Below are 19,564 nucleotides of genomic sequence, written 5' to 3'. Positions count from 1 at the left end.
AAGGAGCCTGTGGAGGTTGATGGGTCGGAGCTATGTCCTTCTAAGCCTGTTTTGGCTGCAGTGGTGCTGCCCCCTGACACGGGTGGTGATGTGGGGGAGGCACGGTTGTCTGTGGCAGTAACGCAGGGAAAGCTGAGTAACTCTGAGGCTTTGGAGACGCTTCCCTTGCGGTTGTCTCATTTGACTGGCATATCCGTGGCAAGGATGATGTATTGGCTTATGCATTGTCGCGCCAGTGATGTCTGTGTTACTGAATAGTTGCTGAAATTTGGTGGTGTTTTTTTTGTTCATTTTCAGAAACTTATTCAGTATCTTTGGGTGGGGGTTTTAGGCGCTTCCCCCTCCTGGTGAATGCTATGTACTTACCTTTCTCTGTTTCTATCCCAAGTACAGGCCTCGTGGCTGTGAGTCTGGAATCGAGGGGTTAAAGGCTCCTGTACCCGATTGGCCCAGCTGCGTCAGGTGACGGGTGACTCATCTGAAGTATAAATACCAGAGCTTCCCAGGATGCATCTCTTCGTCGTAGACTCTGACTGATGAGCAGACTGTTGGTGGGGGCCGAGGCAGCCTGACCACATGGCATAGAACTTTGTGTATTTTCACCATTCCTTGTTAACAGATATTGAGTTGGGACGGATAAGGGCTGACCTTAGAGTTTTCGTGTATTTTGGTTTCAGGGTTGTATCTCTTTGGGCAGGTTTTGGAATCTCCGGTTCGACGGCCCATGGCGTGGCTGGCTGGAGCATTGTTAAATTGTTTGTCGGTTTATCCATATCCCTGACTGGGTTGTTTAAATCAGGTTTGAGTTTTGTGTTCCAATGAATAATTAAAACTGTTTTTTGAACCTGAACCTGGTTTTTGACTTGTGTTACGTGGCTCTGAAGTACTTGCATTCGGGAGTCGTAACAGCCTCTGTGACTGTGACAGTAATACCATCAGATGAACGGGGGCTCGGGAAGGCTCAATATTTAGTTGGTGTTTATGGTCTTCAAGAGCATGATGGTTGTTGGAAATAAGCTGTTCCTGAACCTGGAGGTCATGGTTTACAGACTTGTAATATTTTCTTCCTGACGATAGGAGTGAAATGAGAGCGTGGCCGGGATGGTGTCTGTCCTTGATGATGCTAGTTGCCTTTTTGTGGTAATGCCTTCTATAGATTTGACTGCTCAGGAATATTTAGTTTTGTAGATGGTCACTTCAGCTACTAAGAATTCCTGAATACCAACTCCATAATGGTTAGCTCCTTTCCAAATAGTTCCGTGTTTCTCCATGGAAAGTAGGGGGCTCCCTTAAAATGCATGCCTATGTTATCTCATCCAAGGTGAAATATCTCTAAAGGCAGATGAAGCAGGGTGCAGCAGCAACTTGAAATTATAATCAACTTTTACTTCAGGAAACATTTTGTGGTACGCAGCAGGGGCCAAACACAAATATTGACACTGAGCCACATAAAGGGACATGAGGAAGATGAGCAAGGGCTCAGTAGAAGGGTATATTTAGGCAGCTGTATAAAGCCAGAGGTAGAATTTTGGGGAGAAAATTCCAGAGCCTGGGGGAAAAAGAAAACCGAAAGAAGTATTGGGAGAATGCAAGAAGGCAGAATCTGGGAAGTGAAGACTCTGTGCGGCTGAAAGTGGTACTGAGGTGTTCGAGGACATGTTCATTGACGGAAATAAAAATATTTTAAAATAAAGATTTAAAATGTCTTTGTAAGAGAGAAAGCCAGTGAAAGTCAACAAAGCACAAACAAGTTGGATGAAGGAAACTTGGAGTGAGTTCAGATAAGGTAAGAGAGGTTTGGATGTTCATGACTGATATAGCACAGAATGTGGGAGGTTGGACAGGAGAGCATTGTCATCTCTAAACTCAACTATTCCAAATACTTTAATGTGGATTTGTTTCAGTAGCAGACGAGCTGTGTTGGTGATGGAGATGGGCAAAATTAAACATACATCACCAATCATAACTGCCTCTTCTGGTTGACATCCAATACTTTGAAGAGCTTCAAGAAAGAATGGTTTCTCTGGTTTTCCGACTACTGTGGCCTTGACATCTGTTGCATATTCCAGCCCAGTAATAAAAGGTCCTGGTCCAAGTGATAATCCATCTACCTTCTTGTAGTATCTTGCTTTGTGTATGGCAATTAGAGGGGCACCATCCAAAATTAATCTGTAGAAAGACATGGGAAGACAGAACAAGGTTGAACTATGCAATCAACAATTACAAATATTTATTCCTCTACGATGTTCTTCTTCCTCCCCTTTTTCAATGCCGTTCAATGGTTTTGTGCCTTGCAAGGCGTTCAATGGTTTGATGCCTTGTTTCCTTTCTGTGAATCCACATTACATAAACACACTGTTCAACAGAATGTATGACCGGTTCCAACATCTGTGCCAAATTCAACATGGAATCAGCAGTATGAAATTTGGACATCTTTTCCATGATGAGCCAATATGACGTGTCATGTCACGCTGCAGAGAGGCCATGGAACCGGGAAATCCGCCTGAAGAGGGAAGCCACCAAGCCCGGCCCCTGCTCCTCCCTGAGAACCAGAGAGGAGGATGGAGAGAATTGGCGACGGAGGATGCAAGAACAAAAGGGCTTGTAACAGGAACCAGGATCTTACCTTCCGCAAAGAGGCGCCCCCCGGAGAACTGAATGGTGGCTGGGTGAGGAAAGGGACTATGGTTCGCTGGCCGACCTGGAACAAAGCGACAGCTGCAATGGGCCTTTATAGCCAGCTGCAGCTAGGACTTTGAAGTGACTCTTGTGTAGCATCTCCGTGGGATATTTCCATCTCCTTGGGCTATTTTCACACACTTTGTACTTAATCTGGGATCGTGTTTATCAATAGTGATAATTTACTGAACTGTATGCAAAGCAAGAATTTCAGTGTACCGCAGTACAAATGATAATAAAGAACCATTGAAATAAAAACAGAACAGGATAAGCAAATTGTTTAAGAAGGAACTGCAGATGCTGGAAAATCGAAGGTACACAAAAAAGCTGGAGAAACTCAGCGGGTGCAGCAGCATCTATGGAGCGAAGGAAATAGGCAACGTTTCGGGCCGAAACCCTTCTTCAGACCCTTCAGAGGATAAGCAAATTAATGGATATTTTAAATCTATGCCTCTTCAGGTTTGTGTTATGCACAAATTAAATACTGCAGGTACCTCAAGGAATAAGGCAACCATTATTATCTACTGCCAATATTGTCTTCAAAATATTATGTAGCAAACATAATAGTTTTCACAGGAAAACTAGCTGCAAAGTAGGTTGATTTTGTGTTTGGTCCAGTCAGGCAAGAATCATCTGTAAGAGTTTAATCCACGTTTATCTTCCATATTAGATATAGTATCTGGTCATTGCATGATGGCAAGATAATCATTGCATCCAAATTACATTAGGATTTACAAAGAGAGCTCGATCACTATTTATTCCCAGACTATTTTCCTTTGTCATTTGCAAATGTTTACCTGAATGCCTTGTTCAATGTGTCATAGTTAAAGTGTTCAGGAGCTAATCCAACAACCACAGCATTAGGATCAGTTGTGTCCACTCCTGAAAAATAAATAAATTCTCATTGAACTTTTGATGTCGATCGATTGGAGTAAAAATAAATGCAGATGCCTGTGTATGTGTATTTGTAACACTAAAATCACAAAATGTTTATTAATTTGGTTAGCGTGAGGTGTTGCACTTTAGTGTTTGAGGTGACGCCTCCAAGGAGGCCCCGGCGTGTCAGTGGAACCTCGCTGGTCGGAGACGGAGCCTCGCAGGTCAGTGGAGCCTCGCGGGTCGGTGGAACCTGGGTCGGTGCCGCGGAGTCGTCAAGTTGGGAACCGGTGGGGGGGAGAACATGGTTGACCTGGTATGGGATACTTTGTAACTATGTCAGTGTCCTTTATGTGGCGACTATTTGCATACCTTGGATATGCAAGCAACGAATTTCACTGTGACTTGCCACACGTGACAATAAAGTATTCTATTCTATTCAATTCAATTGGGGCGGGGGGGGGGGGGCGGCAGGGGGGGGAAAGAGATCAAATGCAAGAGTAAATATACAATTAATTTAATTAGTGCATGAATATACACTTAACAGCATTGATCTACAGAGGGATCTTGGAGTCCGTCCATGGCTCCCTGAAAATTGCAACACAAGTAGATAGTCTTACAGCGTCCTTCGGCCCAACTTGCCCACACCGGCCAACATGTCCCATCTACACTGGTCCTATCTGCCTGCGTTTGACCCATATCCCTCTCAACCTGTCCTATCCATGTACCTGTCTAAATGTTTCTTAAATGTTGCGACCTGCCTCAACTACCTCCTCCGGCAGCTCATTCCATACAGCTACCACCCTTTGTGTGAAAAAGTTACCCCTCGGGTTCCTATTAAATCCCTCCCCCCTCACCGTAAACCTTTGTCTTCTCGTTTTCAAGTAAGTAAGTTTATTGGCCAAGTATTCACATACAAGGAATTTGCCTTGGTGCTCCGCCCACAAGTAACAACATGACATACAGTGACAGTTATGAATGACTCAGAAAACACTAAACATTAATAGTAATAAAACATTAATGATAAAACACCATTGATCAAGCATGTGATACAACAAAATACCAGATCAAAGGGAGGCTACAGATTTTTGGCCAACTATTCGTGGATAAAAATTGCTTTTATGTCTGGCTGTGGCAGCTTTGACAATCCGGAGTCGCCTTCCAGAGGGAAGTGATTCAAAGAGTTTATGGCCAGGGTGAGAGGGGTCAGAGATGATCTCGCCCGCTCGCTTCCTGACCCTTGCAGTGTACAGTTCATCAATGGAGGGAAGGTTGCAGCCAATAACCTTCTCTGCTGATCGGACGATTCACTGCAGCCTCCAGGTGTCGTGCTTGGTGGCTGAGCCAAACCAGACCATGATGGAGAAGGTGAGGACAGACTCTACGATGGCCGTGTAGAATTGGACCATCATTGCCTGTGGCAGATTGTGCCTCCTCAGCTGCCGCAGGAAGTACATCCTCTGTCGTGCCTTGTCCTTGGAGATGTTGGTTCCCAGGAACTTAAAAGACTCCACAGATGTGACTGTGGTGTTGTTGATGGTGAGTGGGGTGAGGGGAGGGGTACCTCTCCTAAAGTCTACAATCAATTCCACTGTCTTAAGAGCATTGAGCTCTAGGGTGTTGCGACGGCACCAGGACGCCAGCTGTGTCACTTCCTGTCTGTAGGCAGATCCCTCCCCCTCCTGGATCAGTCCACTCAGGGTTGTATCGTCCGCAAACTTGAGAAGCTTGACAGAGGTGTCTATGGAGGTGCAGTCGTCGGTGTAGAGAGAGTAAAGGAGAGGAGAGAGTACACATCCTTGCGGTGCTCCTATGCTGAGGGTTTGCGGGTCTGTGATGTGCTTTCCCAGTCTCACATGCTGCTTCCTGCTTCCCCCACTCTGGGCAAGAGACTGTGAGTCTACCCAATCTATTCCTCTCATGATTTTGTACACCTCTATAAGATCACCTCTCATGCTCCTGCACTCCAAGGAATGGAGTCCTAGCCTGTTCAACCTCTCCCTATAGCTCAGAACCTCAAGTCTTAGCAAAATCCTCGTAAATCTTCTCTGCACTCTTTCCAGCTTGATGACATCTTTCCTATAACATGGTGCCCAAAACTGAACACAGTACTCGAAATGTGGCCTCACAATCTACAATACCACCCACTTTTGTGTCATCTGCAAACTTGCTAATCATGTCATTGTCGTTCTCATCCAAATCATCGATATAGATGACAAACATCAATGGGCCCAGCACTGAATCCTGAGGCATACCACTAGCCACAGGCCTCCAGTCCAAATAGCAACCTACCACCATCTTCCAAGAAGGCAATTTTCTATCCATTCAGCTATCGCTCCTTGAATCCCATGGTATCTAACCTTCCAGAGCTGCCTAACATTCGGAACTTTGTCGAATGCCTTACTAAAATCTGTGTATACAACATCTACAACTCTGTCTTCATCGATCTTTTTGGTCACATCCACATTAAACTCAATCAGATTTGTGAGACATGACCTCTCGCATATGAAACCATGTTGACTATCCTTGACTAGCCCTTGTCCAACTAAGTGCATGTGTTTCCTATCCCTCAGAATACTCTCCAGTAACTTTCCGACCACAGATGTTAAGCTTACAGGCTTGTAGTTCCCAGCCTTTTCCTTGCAGCCCTTCTTGAATAGAGGCACAACATTTGTCTCCCTCCAGTCTTCTGGCACCTTGCCTGTATTTAATGCCGACTCATAAATCTCCACAAGGGTTCCTGCAATTTTCTTTCCAGCTTTCCAATGTATCCTCAGATATATCTGATTAGGTCTGGGAGATTTGTCTATCTTCATACACGTCAGGACCTTCAACACCTCTGCAACCGTAATATTGACCGCTCTCATAGAAACATAGAAATTAGGTGCAGGAGTAGGCCATTTGGCCCTTCGAGCCTGCACCGCCATTCAATATGATCATGGCTGATCATCCAACTCAGTATCCCGTACCTGCCTTCTCTCCATACCCTCTGATCCCCTTAGCCACAAGGGCCACATCTAACTCCCTCTTAAATATAGCCAATGAACTGGCCTCGACTACCATCTGTGGCAGAGAGTTCCAGAGATTCACCACTCTCTGTGTGAAAAAAGTTCTTCTCATCTCGGTTTTAAAGGATTTCCCCCTTATCCTTAAGCTGTGACCCCTTGTCCTGGACTTCCCCAACATCGGGAGCAATCTTCCTGCATCTAGCCTGTCCAACCCCTTAAGAATTTTATAAGTTTCTATAAGATCCCCTCTCAATCTCCTAAATTCTAGAGAGTATAAATCCAAGTCTTTCCAGTCTTTCTTAATAAGACAGTCCTGACATCCCAGGAATCAGTCTGGTGAACCTTCTCTGCACTCCCTCTAGGGCAATAATGTCCTTCCTCAGATTTGGAGACCAAAACTATACGCAATACTCCAGGTGTGGTCTCACCAAGACCCTGCACAACTGCAGTAGAACCTCCCTGCTCCTATACTCAAATCCTTTTGCTATGAAAGCTAACATACCATTCGCTTTCTTCACTGCCTGCTGCACCTGCATGCCTACTTTCAATGACTGGTGTACCATGACACCCAGGTCTCGCTGCATCTCCCCTTTTCCTAGTCGGCCACCATTTAGATAATAGTCTGCTTTCCTGTTTTTGCCACCAAAATGGATCTCACATTTATCCACATTATACTGCATCTGCCAAACATTTGCCCACTCACCCAGCCTATCCAAGTCACCTTGCAGTCTCCTAGCATCCTCCTCACAGCTAACACTGCCCCCCAGCTTAGTGTCATCCGCAAACTTGGAGATATTGCCTTCAATTCCCTCATCCAGATCATTAATATATATTGTAAATAGCTGGGGTCCCAGCACTGAGCCTTGCGGTACCCCACTAGTCACTACCTGCCATTGTGAAAAGGACCCGTTTACTCCTACTCTTTGCTTCCTGTTTGCCAGCCAGTTCTCTATCCACATCAATACTGAACCCCCAATGCCATGTACTTTAAGTTTGTATACTAATCTCTTATGTGGGACCTTGTCGAAAGCCTTCTGGAAGTCCAGATACACCACATCCACTGGTTCTCCCCTATCCACGCTACTAGTTACATCCTCGAAAAATTCTATAAGATTCGTCAGACATGATTTACCTTTTGTAAATCCATGCTGACTTTGTCCAATGATTTCACCACTTTCCAAATGTGCTGCTATCCCATCTTTAATAACTGACTCTAGTAGTTTCCCCACTACCGATGTTAGACTAACTGGTCTGTAATTCCCCGTTTTCTCTCTCCCTCCCTTCTTAAAAAGTGGGGTTACATTTGCTACCCGCCAATCCTCAGGAACTACTCCAGAATCTAAAGAGTTTTGAAAGATTACTAATGCATCCACTATTTCTGGAGCTACTTCCTTAAGTACTCTGGGATGCAGCCTATCTGGCCCTGGGGATTTATCGGCCTTTAATCCATTCAATTTACCCAACACCACTTCCCGGCTAACCTGGATTTCACTCAATTCCTCAAACTCCTTTGACCCGCGGTCCCCTGCTATTTCCGGCAAATTATTTATGTCTTCCTTAGTGAAGACGGAACCAAAGTAGTTATTCAATTGGCCCGCCATATCCTTGTTCCCCATGATCAACTCACCTGTTTCTGACTGCAAGGGACCTACATTTGTTTTAACTAATCTCTTTCTTTTCACATATCTATAAAAACTTTTGCAGTCAGTTTTTATGTTCCCTGCCAGTTTTCTTTCATAATCTATTTTTCCTTTCCTAATTAAGCCCTTTGTCCTCCTCTGCTGGTCTCTGAATTTCTCCCAGTCCTCCGGTATGCTGCTTTTTCTGGCTAATTTGTACGCATCATCCTTCGCTTTGATACTATCCCTGATTTCCCTTGTTATCCACGGATGTACTACCTTCCCTGATTTATTCTTTTGCCAAACTGGGATGAACAATTTTTGTAGTTCATCCATGCAGTCTTTAAATGTCTTCCATTGCATATCCACCGTCAACCCTTTTAGAATTAATTGCCAGTCAATCTTGGCCAATTCACGTCTCATACCCTCAAAGTTACCTTTCTTTAAGTTCAGAACCATTGTTTCTGAATTAACAATGTCACTCTCCATCCTAATGAAGAACTCAACCATATTATGGTCACTCTTGCCCAAGGGGGCACGTACAACAAGACTGCTAACTAACCCTTCCTCATTACTCAATACCCAGTCTAAAATAGCCTGCTCTCTCATTGGTTCCTCTACATGTTGATTTAGATAACTATCCCGCATACATTCCAAGAAATCCTCTTCCTCAGCACCCCTGCCAATTTGATTCACCCAATCTATATGTAGATTGAAGTCACCCATTATAACGGTTTTGCCTTTGTCGCACGCATTTCTAATTTCCTGTTTGATACCATCTCCAACTTCACTACTACTGTTAGGTGGCCTGTACACAACACTCACCAGCGTTTTCTGCCCCTTAGTGTTTCGCAGCTATACCCATACCGATTCCACATCCTCCAAACTAATGTCCTTCCTTTCCATTGCGTTAATCTCCCCTCTAATCAGCAACGCTACCCCACCTCCTTTTCCTTTCTCTCTATCCCTCCTGAATATTGAATATCCCTGGATGTTCAGCTCCCAGCCTTGGTCACCCTGGAGCCATGTCTCCGTGATCCCAACTATATCATAGTCATTAATAGCTATCTGCACATTCAACTCATCCACCTTATTACGAATGCTCCTTGCATTGAGACACAAAGCCTTCAGGCTTGTTTTTACAACACTCTTACCCCTTATACAATTATGTTGAAAAGTGGCCCTTTTTGATTTTTGCCCTGGTTTTGTCTGCCTGCCACTTTTACTTTTCACCTTACTACCTATTGCTTCTACCCTCATTTTACACCCCTCTGTCTCTACGCTCACACATTTAAGAAACCCTTTCCCTTTAACTCCATCCCCCACTATCCCATTCGACACCCCACCCCCCTTATTCAGTTTAAAACCACCCGTGTAGCAGTGGCAAACCTGCCTGCCAGAATGCTGGTCCCACACCTTTTAAGATGCAATCCGTCCCTTTTGTACAGTTCCCCCTTATCCCAAAACAGATCCCAGTGATCTAAGAATCTAAATCCCTGCCCCGTGCACCAGTTCCTCAGCCACACGTTCAGGTCCCGTATCTCCCTGTTCCTGCTCTCGCCAGCACGAGGAACTGGAAGCAAACCGGAGATAACAACCCTGGAGGTCCTGCTTTTCAGCATTTTTCCGAGCTCTCTAAAGTAACGCTGCAGAATATTCATCCCCTTCTTTCCGACATCGTTTGTGCCGACATGCACTACCACTTCCGGATGTTCACCTTCGCCCTCTGCACTCTGTCCGTGACATCCTGGATCCTGGCACCAGGAAGGCAGCACACCATCCTCGCATCCCGTCTGTTGCCGCAGAAACCCCTGTCCGTACCTCTCACAATGGAGTCTCCCACTACAATGGCGTTGCCTGCCTTAGGCCTTTTTGGTTTTGGCTCAACAACCCTATTCGCATCACAAGCCAGTCCGCCGCCCAGTGTAAACACCTCTTCTGTCCCGACAGCTTCTAAGTGGGTGAACCTGTTCACAAGATGTACAACACCCGGGGAAGTTGGCATTCCATGCTTCCCTCCCGTTCTCACTGTCTCCCACCTTCTCTCTTCCAGTACCTTAGGTGTAACAATCGTACTGTAGGACTTGTCGAGGAACGACTCCGTTTCTCGGACGAACCGGAGGTCATCCACTTGCTTCTCAAGTTCCCCAACACGGCCCTTCAGGAGCTCTACCTGGATGCACTTCTCGCATTTGTAGCAGCCAGAGGCACCAGCGGTGTCCTTGACCTCCCACATACTGCAAGCATCGCACTGAATCAGCTTGCCTGACATCTCCTTCTTTCATCTCTACCTCTCAAGCGTATTGCGTGGTCTCCTCTCCTCAGCCTCCTCGCCGAAGACTCTCGAGCCAAAGACTCACACTTTACTCACAGGGCACTTCCCTCACCTCACTGCCGCTCGCTAAGAGCAGTCTTGCTTAAATTGACTGATAAATTGCCTGATTTACCAATTTACAAACCAAATTCCTCAGTTTTCAACTGTTTTCCCGGCACTGACTCACTTCTCTCCTCCCACTTGGGCTAGAGCCAATCAGTCGTATCTCTTGCTATCTCCTGCTGCTGTCGCTCCCAAATCTACAGCAGTTCTGAGTAAAGTCTGCCTGTCCTTGGCCTCTACTTTAACTGTTTTCACTTCTCTCCTCCCACTTGGGCTAGAGCCAATCAGTCGTATCTCTTGCTAAACTCCTGCTGCTGTTGCTCCCAAATCTACAGCAGTTCTCAAGATACTTCCAGTGTCTACCCCAAGATCCCCCATCCTCCTGTCTTCCTCCATGGTAAAAACAGAGGAGAAATACCCATTAAGGACCTTGCCCATCTACTGTGGCTCCACACAGAGTTAACCGCTTTGATTCCCGAGGGGTCCCACTCTCTCCCTGGTTACCCTTTTTCACTTTAGGTGCTTATAAAATCTCTTGGGATCATGCTTAATGTTATCTGCAAACAAATCTACCTGCTACTTGCAAAGATAGCTCAAGAAGATAGGTATGCATGCCTTCATTGGTCGAGTCATTGAGTATAAGAATATATTGAGTATTGAGTATAAGAAGGATAATGGATTTTCTTAACGGTAGAAGTATCCAAGTTAAAATAGGGTCAGACATCTCTAGTAAATGTGTAGTCGAGAATGGAACTCCCCAAGGAAGTGCGATAAGCCCGATCCTATTCTCAATCATGATTAATGATATATTTGCAAACATTCAACCAGAGATGGGGCGATCGCTCTTTGCAGATGATGGCAGCCTATGGAGAAAGGGGAAGAATATAGATTTTATCGTGGGTAAAATGCAGCAAGGGATAGCCCAGGTGGAAGAGTGGGGAGTGAAATGGGGTTTTAAATTCTCTATAGAGAAGACAAAGACAATGGTTTTCACAAGGAAGAAAATTAAAGAGGATGTCCAGTTAAAACTATACGGCAACAATTTGGAAAGAGTAAAAGATTTCCGTTTCCTGGGAGTCCATTTTGACTCCAGATTAACATGGAGGGTCCACATTACAAAAATAATTGGAAAATGCAAAAAAGCCATCAATGTAATGAGATGTTTAGCAGGTTTAGAGTGTGGAGCAGATATATTATCTCTTAAACATATCTATGTATCACTGATCAGATCCAGACTAGAGTATGGCAGTATAGCTTATGGGTCAGCATCTAAGTCAGTGTTGTCCGAGTTGGACAAAGTCCAAGCGGAAGCTCTAAGAATCTGTATAGGAGGTGTGCGGACGTCACCTGTATGTGCACTACAGGTGGAAACTGGGGAGATGCCGTTGAGACTGCGCCGCAGACAACTAATGGCTAATTACTGGTTAAGCCTTAAGGGTCATGGAGAGAACCACCCAACAAAACAGGTAGTACAGGAGTGCTGGGAGAGAGGGGTGGCTCAGTCTGGAAGCTTCGGCTGGGTTGGAGGAGGTGTGGCAAGGGACATGGAAGTAGAGGACAAAGAGTTCTGCCCTGCAGTATTGTGGCCATCTGTCCCAATATGGTTACTGAACATCCCAAAAGTTGATCTGGAGATATGGGAGGCAAAAAGGAGGGAAAAAAATTCGGACCTAAAAACAGAATACCATAACCATATATATAATAGATACAGGGAACACCTCTTAATTTTCACAGATGGATCAAAGGACCCAGTAGCTGAAACAACAGGGGCAGCTGTGGTAGTGCAAGGGATGAATGTTGAGATTTGCAAAAGAACAAATAACTATTTGGCAGTGTATACAGTGGAACTGTACGCTATTTTGATGGCAGTTCGGTGGATAGAACAGGTGCAACCATGCAAAGTATTAATATGTAGCGACTCATTGTCTGCAATCCAGAGTATTGGGTCTGGTGCATCCCATAGGCGGCCTGACCTAGTGTATGAAATTCTATTACTATTAAGCCAAGTAACAAGGAAGGGCAGTGACGTGACTTTGTTGTGGGTCCCAGCACACATTGGTGTGCTAGGAAATGAAAAAGTGGATAAATTAGCAAAAGAGGCCGTTAAAAAAGAGAACATAGAGGTAAACCTACAATTATCCAAATCTGAAGGAAAACACATTGTGTGGAAGAAAATAAATCAGGAATGGCAACAATACTGGGAACAGGAGACAAATGGGAGACACCTCTATTCGCTACAAAATACAGTGGGCATTACAGCAAGAAGAGGGGGGAACAGGAGAGAACAGGTAGTATTAGCAAGATTGAGGATAGGACACACTCACCTGAACAGCACATTAAAAATGTTGGGAAAATACCCTACTGGGCTGTGTGAGGAATGCCATCAGCCAGAAACAGTTCAGCATGCTCTAGTTGCATGTAGAAGATATGAAACAGAAAGAAGAGTTTTGATCAATGAAATGAAGAAAATTGGAATGACAGATATATCAGAAAAGAACATTCTAGAGTATGGAGGGGAAGGAAAAGGAGTAAAGGTGTTGTTTAATTTCTTGAGGGCCTCTGGCCTTATAAAAATGATATAATGTAAAGACATGAGGACTGTGGAGTGAAGCCAGAAGGTGGCAGCAATGCAACATTGTGGATGCCGGCTGCCGTAAAACTCCAAAGAAGAAGAAGAAGAAGAAGAAGAAGAAGAAGAAGTATAAGAAGATCAGGAAGTCATATTGCAATTTTATAGGACTTTGATTCGTCCACATTTGGAGTATTGCACGATTGCATGCCGTTCTGGTCGCCTCAATGCAAAGATGTGGAGGCGGTGAAAAGGGTGCAGAGACGATTTACCAGAAAGATGGCAGGATTAGGGGGTATTAGCTACAGAGTGAGGGTGGACAGGGTTGGATTGTTTTGATTAGAGGGGCAAAGTTTAAAGGAGATGTGCAGGGCAAGTTTTTTTTATACAGGCAGTGGTGAGTGCCTAGAACGTGCTGCCGGGGTGCTGGTGGACACATATACATTAGTGACATTTAAGAGGCTTTTAGATAGGCACATGGATATACAGGGAATGGAGGGATATGGATTATGTGTAGGCAGATAAGAGTCGGTTTTGGCATAATCTTCTGTACAGACATTGTGGGCCAAAGGGCTTGCATGTGTGCTGTACTGTTCTATGTTCTATGCATGTCAGTTTATCTGATGTGGTACTTATTGGGTTTATAAAAGGTTCTTTTGAGCTGCTTTCTGGGGAAATTGCACCTTTTTTCAGTGAAGCATCTATTCTTAAATGGATAGCATCCAAACCTTTGGAGCCTCACTTCTACCAGAACCCATTAAATATGAAAGGAAATGATCGCAACAAAAATACAATCTGGAAATAATCTGAAGCAGTTTCTGCCTCAAAGTTTCAAATCTGTATTAGATGTCGTCTTTAGTTTTGAACTTAATCTGAAATAAAACTGAACATGATAAAACAAAACTCTGCAGGACAGGCAACATCTCTGGAGAGTGGTTCACATTTCCCATCAAGGACCCTTCATCGGATGCAGAGTGGCTGACTTAAACACCAACTTAGTTCCCTGCTGAGTTCCTACAACACTTTGTTTTTTGCTGAAGACACCAACTGTCTTTTGTGTATTCGATAACTTAACTACCCTCCCCACAGATGTTACTGCTTTTATTTCAGTTTTCTTTCCATACAACTGGTTCCTCGGTGACAAATCTGAAAGAGAAACTAATTTCAACTGACTGCAAAAATCCTGCGAATAATGAGATTGGGTAGTATCATCTTATTTCGAATGGTATTTGACCCACCATAAATGGCTTAATGATACAAATATTGGTACAAATAATAAGAAAAACCATGAGCAGTCTGCTTCAAGGAACTCCAGGTGCTGGTTTACATAAAAAGACACAAAGTATTGGAGTAACTCAGCAGGTGGATGACGCTTGGGGTCGGGACCATTCTTCAGACTAATTGTATCATAATGATCATCATAATGATACTTTATTAGCACAGTATGTTTTGCAACATACGAGGAATTTGATTTGCCGTACAGTCATACCAGTACAAAGCAACAAGACACACAAAATATATTTGAACATAAACATCCACCACAACTCCTCCACATTCCTCACTGTGATGGAAGGTGAAAAAAAAGTATGGAGAGGAAGAAAGCTGGGAAAGAGGAGGGGCAGACCAAATTCTGGCATAATAGGTTGATACAGGTGAGAGGGGGATGGATTGATAAACAGATGGTTGGACAAAGGCATGGGGTGAAAATACAGGTTGCGCATTGTGAAGCAACAGGAAGAAATATAGATGGCTGGGGAGTGGGAGGGGAGAAATAGGTGAGAGTCCTGTTGAGGCACAGGGGAGGTGTGTGTGGGGACGAAGGGGTTTAGTTACCTAAAATTGGAGAATTCAATGTTCATTCCATTGGGTTGTAAACTACCCAAGCAGAACCTGAGATGCTGTCCCTCCAGTTTGTATGTGGCCTCACTCTGGCAATGGAGGAATTAAAATGGTTAGCAACCGGGAGTTCCAGTTGGCCTTGGTGGATCAAGCACAAGTGTTTAGCGAAATGGTCACCAATTCGACGCTTGGTGTCGCCGATGTGCAGGAGGCCATATCGAGAACACTGGGATAGACAATAGACAATAGGTGTAGGAGTAGGCCATTCGGCCCTTCGAGCCAGCGCCGGCATTCAATGTGATCATGGCTGATCATCCCCAATCAGTACCCCATTCCTGCCTTCTCCCCATACCCCCTGACTCCGCTATCTTTAAGAGCCCTATCTAGCTCTCTCTTGAAAGTATCCAGAGAACCGGCCTTCACCGTCCTCTGAGGCAGAGAATTCCACAGACTCACAACTCTCTGTGAGAAAAAGTGTTTCCTCATCTCCGTTCTAAATGGCTTACCCCTTATTCTTAAACTGTGGCCCCTGGTTCTGGACTCCCCCAACATCGGGAACATGTTTCCTGCCTCTAGCGTGTCCAAATCCTTAACAATCTTATATGTTTCAATAAGATCCCCTCTCGTCCTTCTAAACTCCAGAGTGTACAAGTCCAGCCGCTCCATTCTCTCAGCATATGACTGTCCCGCCATCCCGGGAATTAACCTTGTAAACCTACGCTGCAATCCCTCAATAGCAAGAATATCCTTCCTCAATAAGGGGACCAAAACTACACACAATACTTCAGACGTGGTCTCACTAGGGCCCTGTACAACTGCAGAAGGACCTCTTTGCTCCTATACTCGACTCATCTTGTTATAAAGGCCAACATGCCATTCGTTTTCTTCACTGCCTGCTGTACCTGCATGCTTACTTTCATAGACTGATGTACACGGACCCCCAGATCCCGTTGCACTTTTTCTTTTCCCAACTTGACACCATTTAGATAGTAATCTGCCTTCCTGTTTTTGCTACCAAAGTGGATAACCTCACATTTATCCGCATTAAACTTCATCTGCCATGCATCTGCCCATTCCCCCAACCTGTCCAAGTCACCCTGCATTCTCATAGCATCCTCCTTACAGTTCACACTGCCACCCAGCTTTGTGTCATCTGCAAATTTGCTAATGTTACTTTGAATCTCTTTATCCAAATCATTGATGTATATTGTAAATAGCTGCGGTCCCAGCAGCGAGCCTTGCGGTACCCCACTAGTCACTGCCTGCCATTCTGAAAGGGACCCGTTAATCCCTACTCTTTGTTTCCTGTCTGCCATCCCGGCCATGGCATTGACTGACAGGAGAAGAGACCAATCTGGGTGGCTGACAAGGGAATAAAAATAAAAGAGAAGTGGTATAACACAACAAAGAGGAGCAGGAAGCCAGAGGATTGGGAAACTTTTAAAGAGCAACAGAAGATAACTAAAAATGCAACACTGGGGGAATACATGAGGTACGAAGGTAAGCTAGCCAAGAATATAAAGGAGGATAGTAAAAGCTTCTTTAAGTATTTGAAGAAGAAAAAAATAGTTAAGACCAAAGTTGGAGCCTTGAAGACTGAAACAGGTGAATTTATTATGGGGAACATTGAAATGGCAGATGAGTTGAACAGGTACTTTGGATCCGTCTTCACTAAGGAAGACACAAACAATCTCCCTGATGTACCAGTGTCCAGAGGTTCTGGGGTGACGGAGGAACTGAAGGAAATTCACATTCGGCAGGAAATGGTGTTGGGTAGACTGATGGGACTGAAGGCTGATAAATTCCTGGGGCCTGGTGGTCTGCATCCCAGGGTACATAAGGAAGTGGCTCGAGAAATCGTGGATGCATTGGTGATAATTTTCCAATGTTCTATAGACTCAGGATCAGTTCCTGTGGATTGGAGAGTAGCTAATGTTATCCCACTTTTTAAGAAAGGCAGGAGAGAGAAAACAGGGAATTATAGACCAGTTAGCCTGACATTGGTGATGGGGAAGATGCTGGAGTCAATTATTAAAGATGAAATAGCAGCACATTTGGATAGCAGTAGCAAGATTGATCCAAGTCAGTATGGATTTACGAAGGGGAAATCATGCTTGACTAATCTTCTGGAATTTTTTGAGGATGTAACTAGGAAAATGGACAATGGAGAGCCAGTGAATGTAGTGTACCTGGACTTTCAGAAAGCATTTGATAAGGTCCCACATAGGAGATTAGTGGGCAAAATTAGAGCATATGGTATTGGGGGTAGGGTACTGACATGGAAAGAAAATTGGTTGGCAGACAGGAAACAAAGAGTTGGGATTAACGGGTCCCTTTCAGAATGGCAGGCAGTGACTAGTGGGGTACCGCAAGGCTCGGTGCTTGGACCGCAGCTATTTGCAATATACATTAATGATTTAGATGAAGGGATTCAAAGTAATATTAGCAAATTTGCAGATGACACAAAGCTGGGTGGCAGTGTAAACTGTGAGGAGGATGCTATGAGGATGCTGGGTGACTTGGACATGTTGGGTGAATGGACAGATGAATGGCAGATGCAGTTTCATGTGGATAAATGTGAGGTTATCCACTTTGGTGGCAAAAACAGGAAGGCAGATTATTATCTGAATGGTATCAAGATGGGAAAAGGGGAAGTACAACGAGATCTGGGGGTCCTTGTTCATCAGTCACTGAAAGTAAGCTTGCAGGTACAGCAGGCAGTGAAATAATCGAATGGCATGTTGGCCTTCATAACAAGAGGTGTTGAGTTTTGGTCTCCAAATTTGAGGAAGGACATTCTTGCTTTTGAGGGAGGTTCACGAGGGGAGGCGGGACTGTCATATGTTGATAGAATGGAGTGGCTGGGCTTGTATACTCTGGAATTTAGAAGGATGCGAGGAGGTCTTATTGAAACATATAGGATTATTAAGGTTTTGGACACGCTAAACGCAGGAAACATGTTCCTGATGTTGGGGGGAGTCCAAAACCAGGGGGCACAGTGGTTTCCGGCATTCCAGTGGCAGTGGCCCCGCTCGGGGCTGGGACGGTGCTCCGGTGGCAGCGTCAAGGCCAATTCTCTGCAGGCTTTCAAGAGAGAGTTGGATAGAGCTCTTAAAGTTAGCGAAGTCAGGGAATATGGGGAAAAAGCAGAAACGGGGTACTGATTGTGGATGTTCAGCCATGATCACAGTGAATGGCGGTGCTGGCTCGAAGGGCCGAATGGCCTACTCCTGCACCTATTGTCTATTGTCTTTCTCCTTAAAGCTATGTCCCTCTGGTTCTTGATTCCCCTATTTTTTCTTACCATTGATATAAACTAGAAACAGCAATGGGCCCAGCACTGGTCCCTGCGGCACACCACTAGTCACATGCCTCTAGTTTGAAAAATGACCTTCCACCATCATCCTCTGCTTCCCTCTGTGAAGCCAGTTCTCTATCACGCTAGCTCTCCCTGGATCCCATGCAATCTAACCTTCCAGGTACCATGAGGAACCTTATCAATGTTGCTGTGCGGTGCAAGATAGTACTCAATTTGTTCTCAGCCATGTCCTCGAAATAGCAATGAAATAAGTGACCTGTTCCTTGAAAATTTGTTTGTAGAAGAAAGGATTCTCTGCATTCTGGAACAGCTACTTTTCACTTCTTCAATAATGCTGTGTGATCTTTTCACATAAACAAGTAGTTAATTCAAATCATTATCAATCACAAGATTGACCACATATGACTCATTTGGTACTACAGAACAAATCAGCTTATATTACTGCATGTTCTCAAATTCTGCAATGAATAAATTCTCAAAATCTGATTCAAGATCATTGATTGCAACTTCAGAATTGTAGATTGAATTGTAACCCAGCTTCAGAGGTAAAAGGACCTTAGAAGTAAATGGTGTTTGGCTCATTGCACCACCCATTCAAAAGACAGCTTACCTTCAAAATCTTCAAGTGCACTGTTGTCTACCAATAGTAAAGGTCTGACCTGTTTCTGCTCAACAAAGTTCCTGGCCGCAGTTAAAGATGTGAAAATCTCATCCTCGTGGATATCAAAGCTGAGTTTCTGCAACCGTTCAAACAGAGTTCGTTTACATTCCTTGGTGGTGTTGGTCACAAACTTCACAGCTACAGGAGAACTGCGTAACCTAAGCATGTCAAATTGTACAAAATACATGTTAGCACCTCTTGTCGATTATTTGCAGAGAAGTGCTTCTGTATTAAAGCATTTGTAACAGAACTGTATATGTGCATACTTACCTAATGTGGAAATCACATTATTTCAGCTTTAAATACAAACTAATAGCACTATAACCCAAATCTGGAGAAACAACTGGAATTTTTCTATTTTTTATAATCTAGCGTGGGTTCAATAAAAGAGCATTTTTTAAACAATTAATTAATCCAGTTTTGCTTGGGAACTGAAATAAAAGTGATTCCAGAAACCACAACATACACTGTGGTCGTCAGAGGTGTATGGTCTTCAAAATGCGGTGTCTGATTGAAAGGGTCTGCAAGGTGACAATCCTAACATTAGCTATTCTGATATAGTTGTACAGCATGAACAGGCCTTTCGGCCCAATTCATTCATGCTGAACAAGATGCAC

The 19,564-nt window shown here is 44.3% G+C and overlaps 1 protein-coding gene across 1 annotated transcript in view; it reads right to left on the bottom strand.

Annotated features, from left to right (window-relative positions):
* hdhd2 (haloacid dehalogenase like hydrolase domain containing 2) overlaps positions 1 to 19,564 on the bottom strand; it is a 32,870-nt gene that overhangs the window by 10,134 nt on the left and 3,172 nt on the right. The window contains exons 3-5 of the mRNA XM_033033974.1: positions 18,897 to 19,105; positions 3,477 to 3,561; positions 1,953 to 2,169 (exon numbers count right to left, since the gene is read on the bottom strand). Of these exons, the coding sequence (XP_032889865.1) occupies positions 1,953 to 2,169; positions 3,477 to 3,561; positions 18,897 to 19,105 (511 nt within the window). The remainder of the gene's footprint in view (positions 1 to 1,952; positions 2,170 to 3,476; positions 3,562 to 18,896; positions 19,106 to 19,564) is intronic.

This window comes from Amblyraja radiata, chromosome 1 (genome assembly GCF_010909765.2).
Source record: "Amblyraja radiata isolate CabotCenter1 chromosome 1, sAmbRad1.1.pri, whole genome shotgun sequence".
In the NCBI taxonomy this organism is placed as follows: domain Eukaryota; kingdom Metazoa; phylum Chordata; class Chondrichthyes; order Rajiformes; family Rajidae; genus Amblyraja; species Amblyraja radiata.
Note: the sequence above shows the minus strand (reverse complement) of the source record. Positions and strands in the feature narration are given on the sequence as shown.